The 15,588-nt window shown below is 37.2% G+C and overlaps 1 protein-coding gene across 2 annotated transcripts in view; it reads left to right on the top strand.

The window, feature by feature from the left end:
- The window catches only part of LOC149538840 (oxysterol-binding protein-related protein 3A-like), an 81,846-nt gene extending 66,268 nt beyond the window's left edge, over positions 1 to 15,578 (top strand). For both annotated transcript variants that reach the window (XM_089800171.1, XM_089800170.1), the window contains 2 exons: positions 15,002 to 15,180; positions 15,319 to 15,578. In XM_089800171.1, the coding sequence (XP_089656297.1) occupies positions 15,002 to 15,180; positions 15,319 to 15,562 (423 nt within the window). In that variant the 3' untranslated portion in view covers positions 15,563 to 15,578. The remainder of the gene's footprint in view (positions 1 to 15,001; positions 15,181 to 15,318) is intronic.
- Positions 15,579 to 15,588: the final 10 nt, after the last annotated feature.

The raw sequence follows: 15,588 nt of genomic DNA, 5'->3' as shown, positions 1-15,588 counted from the left end.
TCTAGACTTGTCTCACCTATTCCACTCATTAATAATAACCATGAGTTGCAATGGCTCTTGCAACGTAATCTTTCTCTCCAAAAGAATAAAGTAGGATGCATATCGGGTCTCAACTAGTTTTAGGAACTCCTTCCTTGCAAAGCTTCTGAAGGGGGCATGTGACGTGTGGTGATTACAGATAAACATTTGCACATCTCTAGCATCGCTCACTACTCCCTTATCTAGACAATCTTCCCAATGTCTTTTAGTGCATTGTTCATGGCATGCACACAACATGGAGTCTGCTAAATATGTTTGTAAGTTGTCTCAACCAATCTCCCTACAGCTCTACACACAAATGCTGCATCTGTCACTACTTGGACCACATTTTGTGGCCCAACCTCCTCAATAGCATCCCAAAGTATATTAAACTGAAAATCAGTATCCTTTCAATGCCCTAAACAATTAATAGCCGTGAGAAAAAATGGCCCCTATATGCATGTAATGATTATATTGATGAGTGGACGGTTACTAATGCCCGTCCACTCATTTATGATAATGCTGCAACCATACTTCTCCCAAACTGACCTCAAGTTCTCCTTCTCTATAGCAATCTTGACATACTCTTTAACCAAGAATGTAGTCCACAATTTGTGCTCACCCGGTGGCACAAATGACGGTCCTCCTCCCCTTGCCACCAACTCCATCACCTCCTTATAATAAGGAGACAATGTCACATGAAGAAGTATGACATTGGAAAAAATAAATCTACCAATGGCATCCTCTATCTCCTCTCTCAGGTAGGCATTATATAAATCAGCAATGGGGTTACTTTTGGATAACATCTTTCTTTTCCCCTTGTTGGATTGTGCTTTAGGCATAGCACTAGGTGTAGAAGGACTTGAGGCTGCCCCTCCAAATGATGTAGGTCTTTGTTGTTGTCTAGGAGTAGAAAAACGTGGATGCCTATGCTAATAAGCTTGTTAAAGACTCTGAACCTATTGCCTATCAATCAAGGTGGTAGCTACCTCAACTCCCAAGTCATCTAGAACACCCCAAGGCTTGGTGAACTCAATTCTGTAATGTAAATTTTTTGCTTTCATCAAGAACTTGCATGCACCCACACCTTTTCCTATCCAAAAGAAAAAATGTCCATTCACTCTACTGATGCTCCCAAACCATTCTATCCCACAAATGTTGCATTTCCACTTCCTTGTACCACCACCAATGGTTGTTCATGCAGTTATCTTTGTTGCAACTATGCAAGAGGAGATTTAGGGTCATAATTACCCCTAGCCCACTTTGCCAAAAGAGTGGAGGGGCAATTTGTAGTTTGTGGACCGGGTGTACAATTCTCTTCATCATGCTCAACCTTAGGGTTATAATCTTCTTGGTTGCTGTGAGAGGCCAATCTCATCATCACTATGATTTGACTCTCTTGAGCCATGACCTTGGGAGCTCATTTTGACATGACATTTCACAAAAGGAAAAAAATATATAAAATAAATATATGCTTTCAGCCTATGCCCTTCTTCAAAATCACAATTTTTCAAAGTAAAATTTAAGTAACAGAAATTTGGAAGTGAAACATCTAAAATCTAGAAATGAAATTCAACTAAGAACTAAAATGTACAAACTAGAAACAAACAACAGTGATCTTGACTTGAAAAATCAAAAAATAAAATTAAAAAATCATGAAAAACCCTACCTTTTGCTTCACAAATCTGTTGAATAAGCTGAAAAATCTTCCTTCTCTTCTTCTTGTGCTACGCCCTTAATATTGGTGTATATAGGGTTATGAATAGTCAACTTGTGGCTATTCTTGATCCTTAATTAAGTCATGTTATCATTATTATATTATTATTTAGGTAGGTAGGTCAGCCTAGGTTTTATGTAGGGTTATGTCTATTCAGCTTAAGCATAATTAGGTATATATAGGAGGTTGTGAATCTTATTTCAAGATCATATTGTGAAGTGTGTTCTCATTGGAGGTATTTGGAGTTTGCCCCCTAGAAGTGGCCTATTACTCTTTAGTTATTATCAAGTATTTATATAATATTTTATTTTATTTCTTCTATTGTGCAAGTTATTTCATTACAAGTGGTATCTGAGCATGATCTTGGCACCATAGAGGCAAGATTTTTTCTGAACATTGGGGCAATTTTGGGAAGAGCATAACTTTCAGATTTTAGCAAATTTTACAAAGATTTTTAAAGGGTTTTTGAAGACCATATTAAAGAAGCTATAGTCCAAAATTCAAAGGAATTGAAACAAATTTGAGCAAATTATTGCAGAATTACTATTTCTACACAACATATTAAGATCTACATATCTCTCACATCTTGCCGAATTGGAGTATAACTTGTATTGGGTTTTTGAATACATAGAAGAGGAGCCTACATTTTAAAGCTTGGAGAAATTGAAGCAAAAATAAGCAAGTTATTACAAAATTAGGAAAAATTGCCTTCAAGGCAGCAAATTTGCTAATTTTTTGGATATTTTTCTTAGGGTATCTTGGCCCTAGTAAGTTACTATAAAAAATAAATTAAAAAATTAGAGGATTTACATTTCATTTGTGTGATTTATTTCAAAAATATTGGTTTCCATCATGACGGGGCCTCCAACAAGAGGCAAAAAGAATGCTACCACACTGGAGAATCCTCTGATCAAGATTGGGAAACAATAGAGGATAGTAATCTCAACGAGGAAATAAGTAAGTTCAAGGAAGAGGTTAAGAGAGATATGTGTGAGCTACGAGGAGATATATCAAATATACGAAGCATGTTAAGTGCCTATATGAATGAAACAAGGAAGGAGTTCTCAAGCAATCAAGGTAAAACTTTCAAGTCGATTAATAATGACACAAATTTTAATACTCCTACGGGATCTAGGAATTTTTTTCCAAAGGTAGATATGTGTAAATTTGATGGCAAGGGTCTTCTAACATGGATAAGTCAAATGGAGAATTTTTTTGAGGTACATCAAACCCATTATGGACAAAAGGTCACAATGGCTTCCTTATATCTAGAACCAGATCAATTCATTTGGTATCGTTGGCTTTGTACTCATAGGAAGAAAAAGGGTCTCACCGTATCATGGTCAATTTTTACAAACGAACTCCAAGCACAATATAGCAATAGTGTGACAGAAAACTTCTTTAGCTAGCTTGCTAAGCTTCAACAAACAAGATCAGTCAAGGATTATATTCAATCTATCCTTAAGAGTGGATACAATTACAAAAGAGAACTTGAATGATTTATTCTTGGGTGGTCTCAAGGATCACATTCAACATGAGGTATGCATATTTAGTCCTAGCTGAGTAAATGAGTCTTTTATATTGGCATGCAGGGTAGTGGAGAAGTTTTTGATTCCTAGAAAGCAAGGGGCTCATGTGACAAGAGAAAAAGGTATTTCAGCACCTTATCTTCCTCAACCTACTAGGTTGATTCCACAACAAATTGAGGAGAAAAGAGAAAAAGGGTTGTGTTTCAATTGTGATAGCAAATATAGTCGAGGACATAAATATAGTGAAAAGAAATTTTTCTATGTTGAAGGTCCAAGTGAGGAAGAAGAGAATGAGCCCATATTAGAGGAGGATAGGGAGTTAGGTGAGGAATCACATGATTCTCAACCAATCATTTTTTGTCATGCACTTTTAGGTTTCAGTGCACCACAAACTCTCAAGATAGTGGGTTTCTTAAAGAAGCAAAAAATAATAGTGTTGATAGACTCAGTTAGTACTCATAATTTCATCAACAAAAGGTTGGCAACTCTTCTAAATTGTTTTATATATCCAACCCTAGAGTTTCACGTTTTGATTGCAAATAGGGGCATAGTTAGTTGTTCAAGGAAGTGTCATAGCATCAAATTATCCATGGGAGATTATCAACTTGATACCCCAATGTATGCGATATCCATGGGTGCAGTGGATATTGTTTTGGGAGTACAATGGCTTACTCATCGGGAACAATTGAGATGAACTTCGAAGAACTATTCATACGATTTCAATCAAAAGGAAAGGTAGTGGAGCTAAGGGGGTTGAAGGCAAAATCCCCACAATGGTAAGCTTGCATCAAATGCAAAAATTTCTTAAGAAAGGAGTGGATGGATTTGTGGCCCAGCTATGTTCATTAGAAGTCTCTCAATCTAATGCTCTTACTCATCCAAATTTACAAGCAATAATTGATTGTCACTCAGTGATTCTTGGAGATATGCCTAAAGGACTTCCTCCTAAGAGGGATCATGACCATGCCATACAACTAGTTCTAGGGAGCCAGCCACCAAACATCAGGCCTTATAGGTACCCACACATACAAAAGAGTGAGATAGAAAAATTTGTTGAGGAAATGCTAGAGGCAAGAATTATCAAGCATAACCAAAGTGCTTACTCCTCACCTATTGTGATGGTGTGTAAGAAGGATGAAACTTGGCGCATGTGTCCAGATTATAGAGTGCTCAACAAGTACACCATTAAAGATAAGTTTCCTATTCCAATCATCAATGATCTTCTAGATGAATTAAATGGAGCTATGTATTTTACCAAGTTAGATCTTAGATCGGGTTATCACCAAATTCGGATTAAGGAGGAAGATATTTGTAAAGCAGCATTTCGAACTCATGAGGATCATTATGAATTTTTGGTGATGCCATTCGGTCTTACCAATGCACCATCTACATTCCAAAGTTTGATGAATTCCATTTTTAAGAAGTTCTTGAGAAAGTTGGTGTTTTTTGATGATATATTAATTTATAGCAAGACTTGGGAAGAACATTTGCAACATGTAGATCAAGCATTACAATTACTGGAAGATCATCAACTCTATGCTAAGCCATCCAAGTGTGCTTTTGGTGTTAAGGAGGTGGAGTATTTGGGTCACATAGTTTCACATGAAGGAGTAAAGGTGGACCCTAACAAAAGTAAGGCTATCATGGAATGACCTATTCCAAAAACCATTAAGAAGCTAAGGGGTTTCTTGGGATTGATAGGGTACTATAGAAGATTTGTGAAGAATTATGGTCGTATAGCAGCACCCCTCACCACTCTATTGAAGAAGGATTCTTTTCATTGGAATAAATCTGCTAATGTAGCATTTGAGCAATTGAGGAAAGCTATTTGTACGACTCCAGTGCTTGTCACTCCAAACTTCACCAAGGAATTCATTATGGAATGTGATGCTTTTGGAAATGGGATAGGAGCAGTTCTCATGCAAGAAGGTCGACCAATTGCTTTTGAGAGTCCTCAATTAAAAGTTAAAAATCAACTCAAACCTATTTATGAGAAGGAAATGCTAGCAATCCTTCATGTAGTCAAAAAATGGAGGCCTTATTTAATGAGTCGACACTTCAAGGTTAAGACAAATCACAATAGCCTAAAATATTTTTTTGGAACAAAGACTATCTTCAAAAGAGCAACAAAAATGGGTCACTAAGATGTCAGGATATGACTTTGAAATTGTATACAAGAAAGGGAAGGAAAATATTGTGGCTGATGCACTTTCCAAGAAGAATGAAAAAGATGAAGCCTTATTATGTGCCCTTTCAATATTACAATCAAATTGGGTGGTAGAAGCCAAATCAAAGTGGCAAAATGATGTTGCAACAAGTAAATCTCATCCAACAAATAAAAAGTAACCGTAATAGTTCAGATAAGTTTTGTTTAAAGGGGGAGATTCTTTGGTATAAAGATTGCTTGTATCTCTGCAAGAATTCCACTCTTAAACACAAGATTTTCAAAGAACTACATGAATCCCCAATTGGTGGTCATTCAGGATTTTTAAAGACATATCATCGGGTCAAGCAAGATTTTTTTGGGAAGGGCTAAAAGGTGATGTTCAAAAATTTGTGTCTGAATATTTGGTTTGTCAAAGAAATAAGTGGGAAACAATTAAGACACTAGGTCTCTTGCAACCTTTATCTATTCCTAGCCAATGTTGGGAAGATGTATCCATAGACTTCATCACAGGGCTTCCCAAATCTAAAGGTCATAATGCCATCATGGTAGTAGTTGATCGCCTCACTAAATATGCACATTTGATTGCATTATCACATCCTTTTACAGCAAGTATAGTAGAAAAAGTTTTCGTGGAGAATATCCAAAAGCTACATGGTACACCTAAGGTTATTGTTAGTGATTATGATCCTATCTTTATTAGTCACTTTTGGAAAGATTTATTCTCATATTTGGGTACTCAATTGGCTCATAGTTCTTCATACCATCCTCAATCAGATGGGCAAACTAAGGTTGTTAATAAATGTTTGGAAGGATATCTATGTTGTTTCACTTCAGAGAAACAATCTCAATGGGTAGATTGGCTACCTCCTACAAAATGGTGGTACAATACTTCTTTTCATAGCTCATCAAAAATGTCTCCATTTTTGGCACTTTATGGATATCATCCTCCTTCCATTACATCACCATTAAAGGTGTCACCAAGAGTTCATGCAGTAGAGGACCACTTACTTCATCAATGATAGGTATGTTTAGGACTCAAGGGGAATTTAGCTATGGCACAAAATCGAATGAAACAACAAGCGGACCAACATCGTAGTGAAAGAAATTTTGAAGTTGGGGATTGGGTCTTCTTGCAATTGCAGTCTTCTTGAGATTGCAGCCTTATAAACAAATCTCAATGAAGCAATAAAGAAAGAATAACATGTTGCCTCCTAGATATTATGGACCATACCAAATCAAGCAAAAGATTGGTAGTGTTGCTACAAGCTTGAGTTGCCACCAACATCAAAGATACATCCAATTTCTCATGTTTCTTGTTTGAAGAAGGTAATTGGGCAGAATATTCCTACTCAAAGAGTATTACCAGAGCTTTATGAAGAAGGAAAAATAATTTTGGAACTAGAATGCATTCTTCAAACATGCAGGAAGAAGCTGAGGAATAGAACGCTTGCCCAGTATCTCATCCAATGGAAGAACTTACTAGTTGAAGAGGCCACATTGGAGGATGAGGAGTTCATTCAAAAGAATCCACACTTGGTTAGCATTGAGGACAATGCTTCTTTCAAAAGAGCGGGCATGCTACGCCCTTAATATTGGTGTATATAGGGTTATGAATAGTCAACTTATTGCTATCTTAATCCTTAATTAAGTCATGTTATCATTATTATATTATTATTTAGGTAGGTAGGTCGGCCTAGGTGTTATGTAGGGTTGTGTCTATTCAGTCTAAGCATAATTAGGTATATATAGGAGGTTGTGAGTCTTATTTCAAGTCATATTGTGAAGTTTGTTCTCATTGGAGATATTTGGAGGTTGACCTCTCAAAGTGGCCTATTACTCTTGGTTATTATCAAGTGTTTATATAATATTTTATATTATTTCTTCTATTGTGCAAGTTATTTCCTTACATCTTGCTCTTTCTTACTCCTTTTTCCCTTCCACACACTCTCTTCACTCAAATAATCACCCTTCTATGAGCTCTTCACTTTTCTTCTTGCTGCTGTTGCAAAAACTGGAAAACCATGAACTGAATAGAAATGAGAAAACATACAGATTTAATGGAATTTCAACCTCTAAATGGGCCCCACATACCCTAGGGTTAGAAAGCAATTTAATAAAAGTTAAAACCTTCTAAAATAAATTTTTTTTGCACTTTTTAATGTCCCAAAACAGGGGACAGCTGGCCGTCCCCAGCTGAGTCGAGAGACGTGTTCTCATCCCCCCTGCCAATGGTGAATTGGTGGTGCAAATGGGGACGTGGGAAAGCCGTACCCCATCCTAGGTGCATCCCTGTCTCAGGGGCAGCAGGCAAAAATGTCAACGATGCGTCCCCGTGTTACTATGGCGCTTTATGAATAAATTGGGCAATATTTAAATATTTCCTAAGTTGGAATTAAATTAATTAATTCTTAAGTGGGCATTCTTATCACTTTATAGTTCATATTATAATAATTTATAATGTCTTTATGATGTGATGGAATTGGGGCTGGAGAATCTGGAGAAGTAGTTTTCTCGCCAAAAACTGGGGTTGTTAGAAGTGGTACCATTTGCAACAATGGCGAATGCATTTGGTTTGTTTGATGCATTTGATATTCTGTATAAACTGCCCACTCCTTCCTGCCGCCAGTCTGTTGTTCCTTGCGTCACCCAGGTGAGGGCTTGCACAAGTCTTCTTAAGCTGGTGCCGACAAAGGCAAAGCAGTTGCAGAGAGTGATGAGGCTGACTGCTCGTGGGTCTCTGGGGATGAAGCCCAGGGATAGTTGCTTTGTTTTGAAAATAACTGTAATATTTTGGGATAAATTTTCCTTTTCACTGTCATGAATATTGTATTTAACTAAACTGTATAATCAGTATGGGTTGACTGTGGGTTGATGTCTTAGTTGGATAGTTTTTACAGTTGAACTTTGATTTTGGTTTGCTGTCAGGAAAGCTTGTTATGCCCATAAAGGGGACTGGCTACGATACCTCTGATATATGCAACTGTTGTAAATTTCATACTATATTAATATAATGTTTAGGTCTCTGACCTTTTGCTGAAAAAAAAAAAAAAAAAAAAGTTATAATAAGTCTGTGCAAGTTATTAATGTTAAATAATGCCTTGAGTTTTGATTTACTGGAGGAGGCAAATTTTTAATAAAGTCACTAAAATAAAAGAAGAAAACCCTAGGAGAATTTGAACTAGATGGAGGAAGAAAAAAAAGAAATTGGGGAATTTATTTTGGTTATCTAGGTTTTATTATTTTCATTTTCAGATTGGGGTTGGAGCTCTGATTTCAGGGTTTGCAGAGCAGATTCATCCTTCAAGAACAAAAACTCTCGAAGAAAGCAAGTTGGACGTACCCCCAGCTTGCCTGTAGATTGGATTCTCATTGTTATATCAATTGGAAAGAGCAGTTTGAGCATTATTGGAGCATCTTTGCAGTTGGTGTCTGCAGATCAAATTGAAAGTAACCCATATTATTTAGTAGCGAGGCAGATCTGTGTTTGGTTGGAAGTTGGTGAATTGCGATTGTACCCAGGAGGGTCGTACAACTCCAGGCATGAAGTTGGCATCACCCACAGCTGAGGTTTTCATTGTCTCAGATTGAATCAGGTCAGAATCATTTTAGTAATTGCAGATCAGAACATTTACCAACATACTTCTATCATTTTGTGGGCCACCAAACTCAACCATAACATCCCAGGCTGTAACCACCACATTCCAGGGCTGACATCATCATTTATAAATCAAATCCAGAGCTGAAGATTGGATCAGATTGCCCAGAATTGGACTACAGATACAATTTAGATGAAAGGTCCCAATTATTGTTAATAGAATTTTTGATCAAGTCTTCAATCAGCTGTACAGACCTGATATCCATGAGACATTGTCCAATTGAGTGAAATTAAGTTTAGCTTTCATCTCATTTCAGTTTCTAGTTTATTTGATGTTCTTTGATTTCAGTTTTTCAGTCATCTCTTGCATTTTGTATTTCATATTGTCCTAAAATACCAAAAAGATACAAAAGAAGAAAAAAAAAGTATAAAATTTGGAAAACCAAATAAATAAATTTCTCCTAAACGCTGGTCAAAGTAAAATTTTTTTGGAGGAAAGCATTAGTTATTGCCTTAAGATCCTATTAGATATCTTTTAGTTTGGATCTCGCCAGCCTGAGGGTTTTGAGTATATTTCTATGCATCTGGGCGGAGTTGAGATATACAGGTATTACGTTCACAGGAGAGCATAGACACAACTAGATTCCGAAACAAAAGCTCCGATAGGTATGGGTGATTTACATGATGTCAGTGTGAGCCCTAGGCAAAGGAGGACCCTGACCAAGAGTTGTTTAGAACTCTCGCTAATGCACAACCACAGATTGCATGGGCTTTAAATAGGTTACACGATACCCTTGATCAGTTGGATTTGGGACAGCACAGTCATAGTAGAGATAGAGGGAGTAGGTTTGTTTCAGTTGCAAGCAGTCATAAGAGAAGCAGGTCTCTTTCTTCCAATAATAGTGCATTTGGTTCCCCTAGATGGAAAAGAACTCAAACGCGCAACGGACAGACCCTTAGAGCCACATTTTCGTCCTTGGAAGGAGTAGGCACTTGTAGAACCATTGGAGGGTGTTGATTTTCAGGATACAATTTTGGCAGCCACTGATGAATCGTGAACCCTTCGACAGCATGTTAGAGATGCATTCCCACTACCATAGTATTATACACAACACAGGGACAACTAGAGGGCTAGGGGAGATAGTGGCCTAGACAGCAGCAGATCAATGATTTGAAGCGAGCGACCAGCAAGCATACCTTATGCTTTTTCGATGGCAGAAAATAGAGTACTACATGAGATTGGATGCACAAACTTGATATTTACCTATCACTTAAGCCTATGCTAGAGAAGGAGGTCGTCCAGTTTTTTCTGGTGCACTTAGAGGGTGTGGCATATGATTGGTGGCACCATAGTTTGGTCACCCAAAACCATAGGCTTATACATTCCTACAGGGAGTTTATATGTCATATTGCTAGATTTCACTAGAAGGATGTGGAGCTATACGAAGACACCTAGCATTGATGAAACAAATTGGGCACGTTGCGACTTACATTAATGAGGCTTAGCATATTGTTGTCATGGTTAGGAGATCCCATCCAGATGTGGAGTAATGATATTTATTGAGGAGTCACAAGAGAGATTGTGGGGTTTGGTTAGAGCTTTTAAGCCCAAGATCCTAGAGGAGACTATTCAGACTACAATTGAGCTAGACACGTCACCAGCACCCACTTCTTTCTAGTAAGATAAGAAGTATTTTGGGAACATAGAGCCATCATAGAGGCCCTCTACACAGGCCAATAGTGCACCACCACCTCCTAGGATGGATCAAGAGACATTGTAAGGAGCCTTGGGAGCCTGGAGACGTATGCCTTGGGAAAGGAAAAGCACATGTCGTTGAGGCTCAATTATATGCAGAGAATGAGCAAATTTAAGATACGAATTCTGAGGGCAAGAATGATGAGGTTGTTGAGGCACATGATGTTGTATGTAGTGCCATTTGTACTACTATTGGTATTTTTAAATATCAGCCTTTTGTGTTGGAAGGAATTGTCAACGAACAATGGGTCATATGCATGGTAGATAATGTTTCTACTCATTGTTTCATCTATGAAAGTTTTGTTGTCAATAAGGGGATGGAAGCAGAAGAATTTGATGGATTCCTAGTCATGGTAGCAGATGGTTCCAAAATGGGCTGCACAAGAAGGGTACCACAATTATCTACTGCATTGGGTAATTATTTTGTTGTTGGTATTTGGTGGTGGTATGGTGTGGTACTTGGTGTGCAATGATTGAAGTCTCTTGGAAGGTACATCCAAGGTTTCAATAAGATGGAATTGAAGTCTACTAACATGGATAAACATATTTAATTAAGGTACTAATGAATGTAACTAAGACTGGGGCGGCTAAGAATTTATTTGCTTGCCTTGACTTTGGGGTTTCAGAAGACATGGATAAAGGTGACGAAATTAGTCCTAAGTTTCAGATTTTCAACAGCAGTAATAAATCCTTATTTTTTTGTGAAATTGCAGCCTCTAATCATATGGAAGTGACATAGACTCTGTTGTTATTGGCAAACAAGATGCAAGCATTGGGCATGATAAGTTCTATGACACATCTCATTATAAGACTGATTTTAAACACTCTGGAGCAGCTGGTGTAGAGAAGTCTCAAAAAGCTAATGAGTGAAAGACAAGCCAAGTTATTGGTCCATCAAGATAAGCTCCCTCTTCAACATATTCATGAGAGCTATTACTCTTTAGGCGATGTTGAGAAAATAATGGCCAATTTAGAAAATTTAGTTGTTGATCACTTTATTGATGATAATGGTGACTTCATTGACAACACTCCTAGTAGCCCAGCCACTCATGAGTTGTGTATGACAGTGTTGAAGATATCCATAACTCATCTTTGGCTATATCACCTATTTTCCTTGATAGGACAACGATATCTTTGTTGTTTGGTAACTTCATATTCGTCGCCTCCATATGGATCAGTGGTTGCCCTAGTCGGAATCATATAGCATTCCCTGAGTTGGCATTGCCTACTTCAACAATTCAGCAATAGTAGAAGGGGCATATCTTTTGGATAGGGACAAAGTATGGGGTGATTTCCTTAGATTGATCTTGATTTGATTACACATTTTTATCATGTTGGTTGTTGATCTGAGTTATGACAGTGAGAGAAGGTGACCACTCGTGGATTTCTTGGCTGAAGGAACTTCATTCTCACATTATTTGGATGCCTCGCATACATGGATGGTTACTTTATGGTGATGATGTGATGGGATTTGGGAAGTGACTTCAGTATTGCATTGGCATTTTAGGACCCTAGTGAGTTGTTTCAGGTTTTGAGCTTGCAGGTTATAGATATCAAAGTGGGGCATTGGGAGCAATCAGTGTTCTACTTATAATTGGTATGGGGTTGTGGTGGTCTAGTGAAGCATTGTTTGTGGATGAGCAATCTCCAGGAAGGGAGGACTGTAATGTTCCCTTACTATGTATCAAGCAGATGAGCAGAGGTTGCACTATTATCCAAGTTTCCATAGGTCAACAATATGGATAGTTAACTCAGTTAGAGGTTTATGGAGCTTTGCAGGGATTCTATGAGCCATTTGGAACTCAAATGGCAATTCCTACTTTTAAGAGGGATTCCTATTTTCTAGGGAATGACTGAGAGTTAGTTTTAGGAGTTTGTGGACTATTTTAGATGATTTGGGACCGTCTCCTTATTTTACAGAGGGGTCCAATTTTTAGGAAGGTTTGTCAGTTGATTGGTGGACCACCCATAAGACTATGGAGCGTAACAGGATCCCTTTTGAGCAGTTTCAGTTGATTGGAGATAGTCTCATACTTTTTAGGGCAAATCCCTAATTTTCAAGGGGAACTGCCAGTAGCCCTGCAGGACTTAGATATCATCAGTGATCAGGTGACTTCAGTCAAATCCCAATTCTAAGTCTAGATTAGCATTTAATGAATAAATTGGGAAATATTAAAACTTTTCCTAAGTTGGGATTAAATAAATTAATAATTAAGCAAGTATTATTATTACTTGATTTTATAACAAGAGTTATGATAAGTCCATGGGCCCATTACCCTAGGATTAATGATAATAAGTTAATAAAAGGGGCCAGTGTTACTAATGATAAATAATGCCTTGAGGTTTGATTTATTAGGAGGGAAATATTTTAATTAAGTCATCAAAATAAAAGAAGAAAAAATTCAAACAAGATGGAGGAATAAAAAGAAGTTGACAAATTCATTTTGGCTATCGAGGATTCATTAGTTTCATTTTTAGATTAAGGTTGGAGCTCTGATTTCAGGGTTTGTAGCAGATTTATCCTTCAAGAAAAAAAACTCTTGAAGAAAGCAAGCAGGTTGTACCCTCAGGTAGATTGGATTCTCACTGTTCTATCAGCTGGAAAGAGCAATTTGAGCATTATTGTAGCATCTTTTGCAGTTGGCATTTGTAGGTTAGATTGAAAGAACCCATATTATTTACCAGAGGCAGATTTGTATTTTGTTGGGATTTTGGTGAATTGCAATTAAATTCAGGAGGGGCATACAACTCCGGGCATGAAGTTGACATCACCCACAGCAAAGGTTTTTATTGTCTCAGATTGGATCAGGCCAGAATCAAGTTAGTAATTGCAGATTAGAACATTTGTTAGCATCTTTCTATCATTTTGTGGGCCATCAAACTCATCTGTACTATACCATCCTGGGCTGTAACCACCACATTCCAGGGCTGACATCAGCGATTACAAGTGAAATTCAGAGCTGAAGATTGGATAAGACCATTTAGAATTGGACTACAGATATAAATTAGAGGAAAGGTCTTGATTATTATTAGTAGAATTGCTGATCAAGACTGCAATTAGCTGTATAGACCTGGTATGGATTAGACATTGTCCAATTGATTGAAATAAAATTTAGCATTCATCTTATTTCAGTTTTGTAGTTTATTCAAAGTTCTTTGATTGTCATAAAATACCAAAAAATTAGAAAACAAGTAAAAACACAAAAAATCATAAAATTACAAAAACCAAAAATTAGACTTTCTCCTAAACATTCGTTAAATTCAAATTAAAAATCAAAGGAAACTATCAGTCATTTCTGTGGAATCCTACTGGAGATCTTTTAAGATATAGGGTGCTAGAGGCACACCTTGGTCAAACACAGGGCTGTCCCGAACATATCAGAATTAATTACGTGCAATTTAAAGGTCTAAATAGGAGAACTTAGTATTATGGTAAATATCATAAGTTAAAGAGAGTTAAAAAGATCAGACCTTTTGTACTAATTTCTTTAGATACTAAGGGATTGTTTTGTGGGGTCCAATCGGTATTGGTATTATCATTGCCATAAGGAGGCATCCTGGTTGTTATATACAATGATGTAAGAGGATCTTTACATAGACCAGAAGGTTAGCTTTCCATATTCACTTCTTTGAAACTGTGCAAGTATACCAAATGTCTTGCTTATATCAATTGCTTCCTCCAAGAAGCTTCTATACTTCTAATTTGAGAGGAAACCTTTGTGAAGGTCATTAATAACCAGAACAGAGTCCTTTCCCACCACTAATTTCTTTATACCAAGTGAGTTAGGTAATGATAAAGTGGTTTTTATTGTTTCCCATAACCTGTATTGATCCTGCAGTTGCCCATGAAGGTCAAGCTGCCATGAACAAAAGAACGTGTCATGCCGAATAATCAAATCTACCCCCACCAGACCTGGGTTTTCTCGGAAAGTGCCATCAAATTTTAATTTCAACTGGTAATATCATTGACATAACTAGGCATTCTGGTTGGTATAATATCCATAAACTTCCAAAGAAGCCTAAAATAATCACTTTTAAATTGGTATTGGAGTATGTGTACAAGATGCTAGATATACTCTTGTCTGTTTGAGATGAGTTTGGTTACTTCTATAACATTTGTATTACGCTTTACCTTATTTATGGTTCTGATATTTTACTTTATGGTGAAAAGTCTTACTTTCATGTGGTTGTACTAATTTGGATTAAACTGATGAATTAGGTTTGGAAGGTAGCAGATGCTCCGAAGAATGACAAGTATCAGCACACGCATTTTGCTCATAAAATTATCAGTTTTGGTACTGCACCAAAGAAGCTTCTTGCCTCAGACTCTCGTCTTCGACCTGACCGTTATGCTTTAGAAAGAGGAGACCTAACTATTGCTGGAGCTGAAAAGAACAAGTAATCGAATATCTTAATATATATAAAGTCTATTCTGATCAAATGGAAAGTGACATAAAAGAGTCAGATTTAAGCATGTTCTTTTAACTTTTGAGTCTTCCAGGGCTGTTCTCATGATTGATCTTGTAATTTCTGCAGTTTAGAGGAAAGGCAACGAGCTGAAAAGAGATGCAGAGAGGCCAAATCTGAAGAGTTCACCCCAAGATGGTTCACTCGAACAGGTGAAGTTTCAGCCACGCCTTGGGGTGATCTGGAAGTATACGAGTATAATGGGAAATATTCTGACCATCGTGCTTCAATTGAAAGTTACCATATTGATGATGTTATAGATCCAGAAACAATTCAGTTTAACCCATGGCAGTATGGAAATATACAAGGGTAATGGAAGTCTTGAATGACATGTGTTTG

This window comes from Cupressus sempervirens, chromosome 9 (assembly GCF_028749045.1).
Source record: "Cupressus sempervirens isolate cs-2001-9-10 chromosome 9, ASM2874904v1, whole genome shotgun sequence".
NCBI classification, from domain to species: Eukaryota; Viridiplantae; Streptophyta; class Pinopsida; order Cupressales; family Cupressaceae; genus Cupressus; species Cupressus sempervirens.
This window is presented reverse-complemented; position numbering and strand designations above follow the sequence as displayed.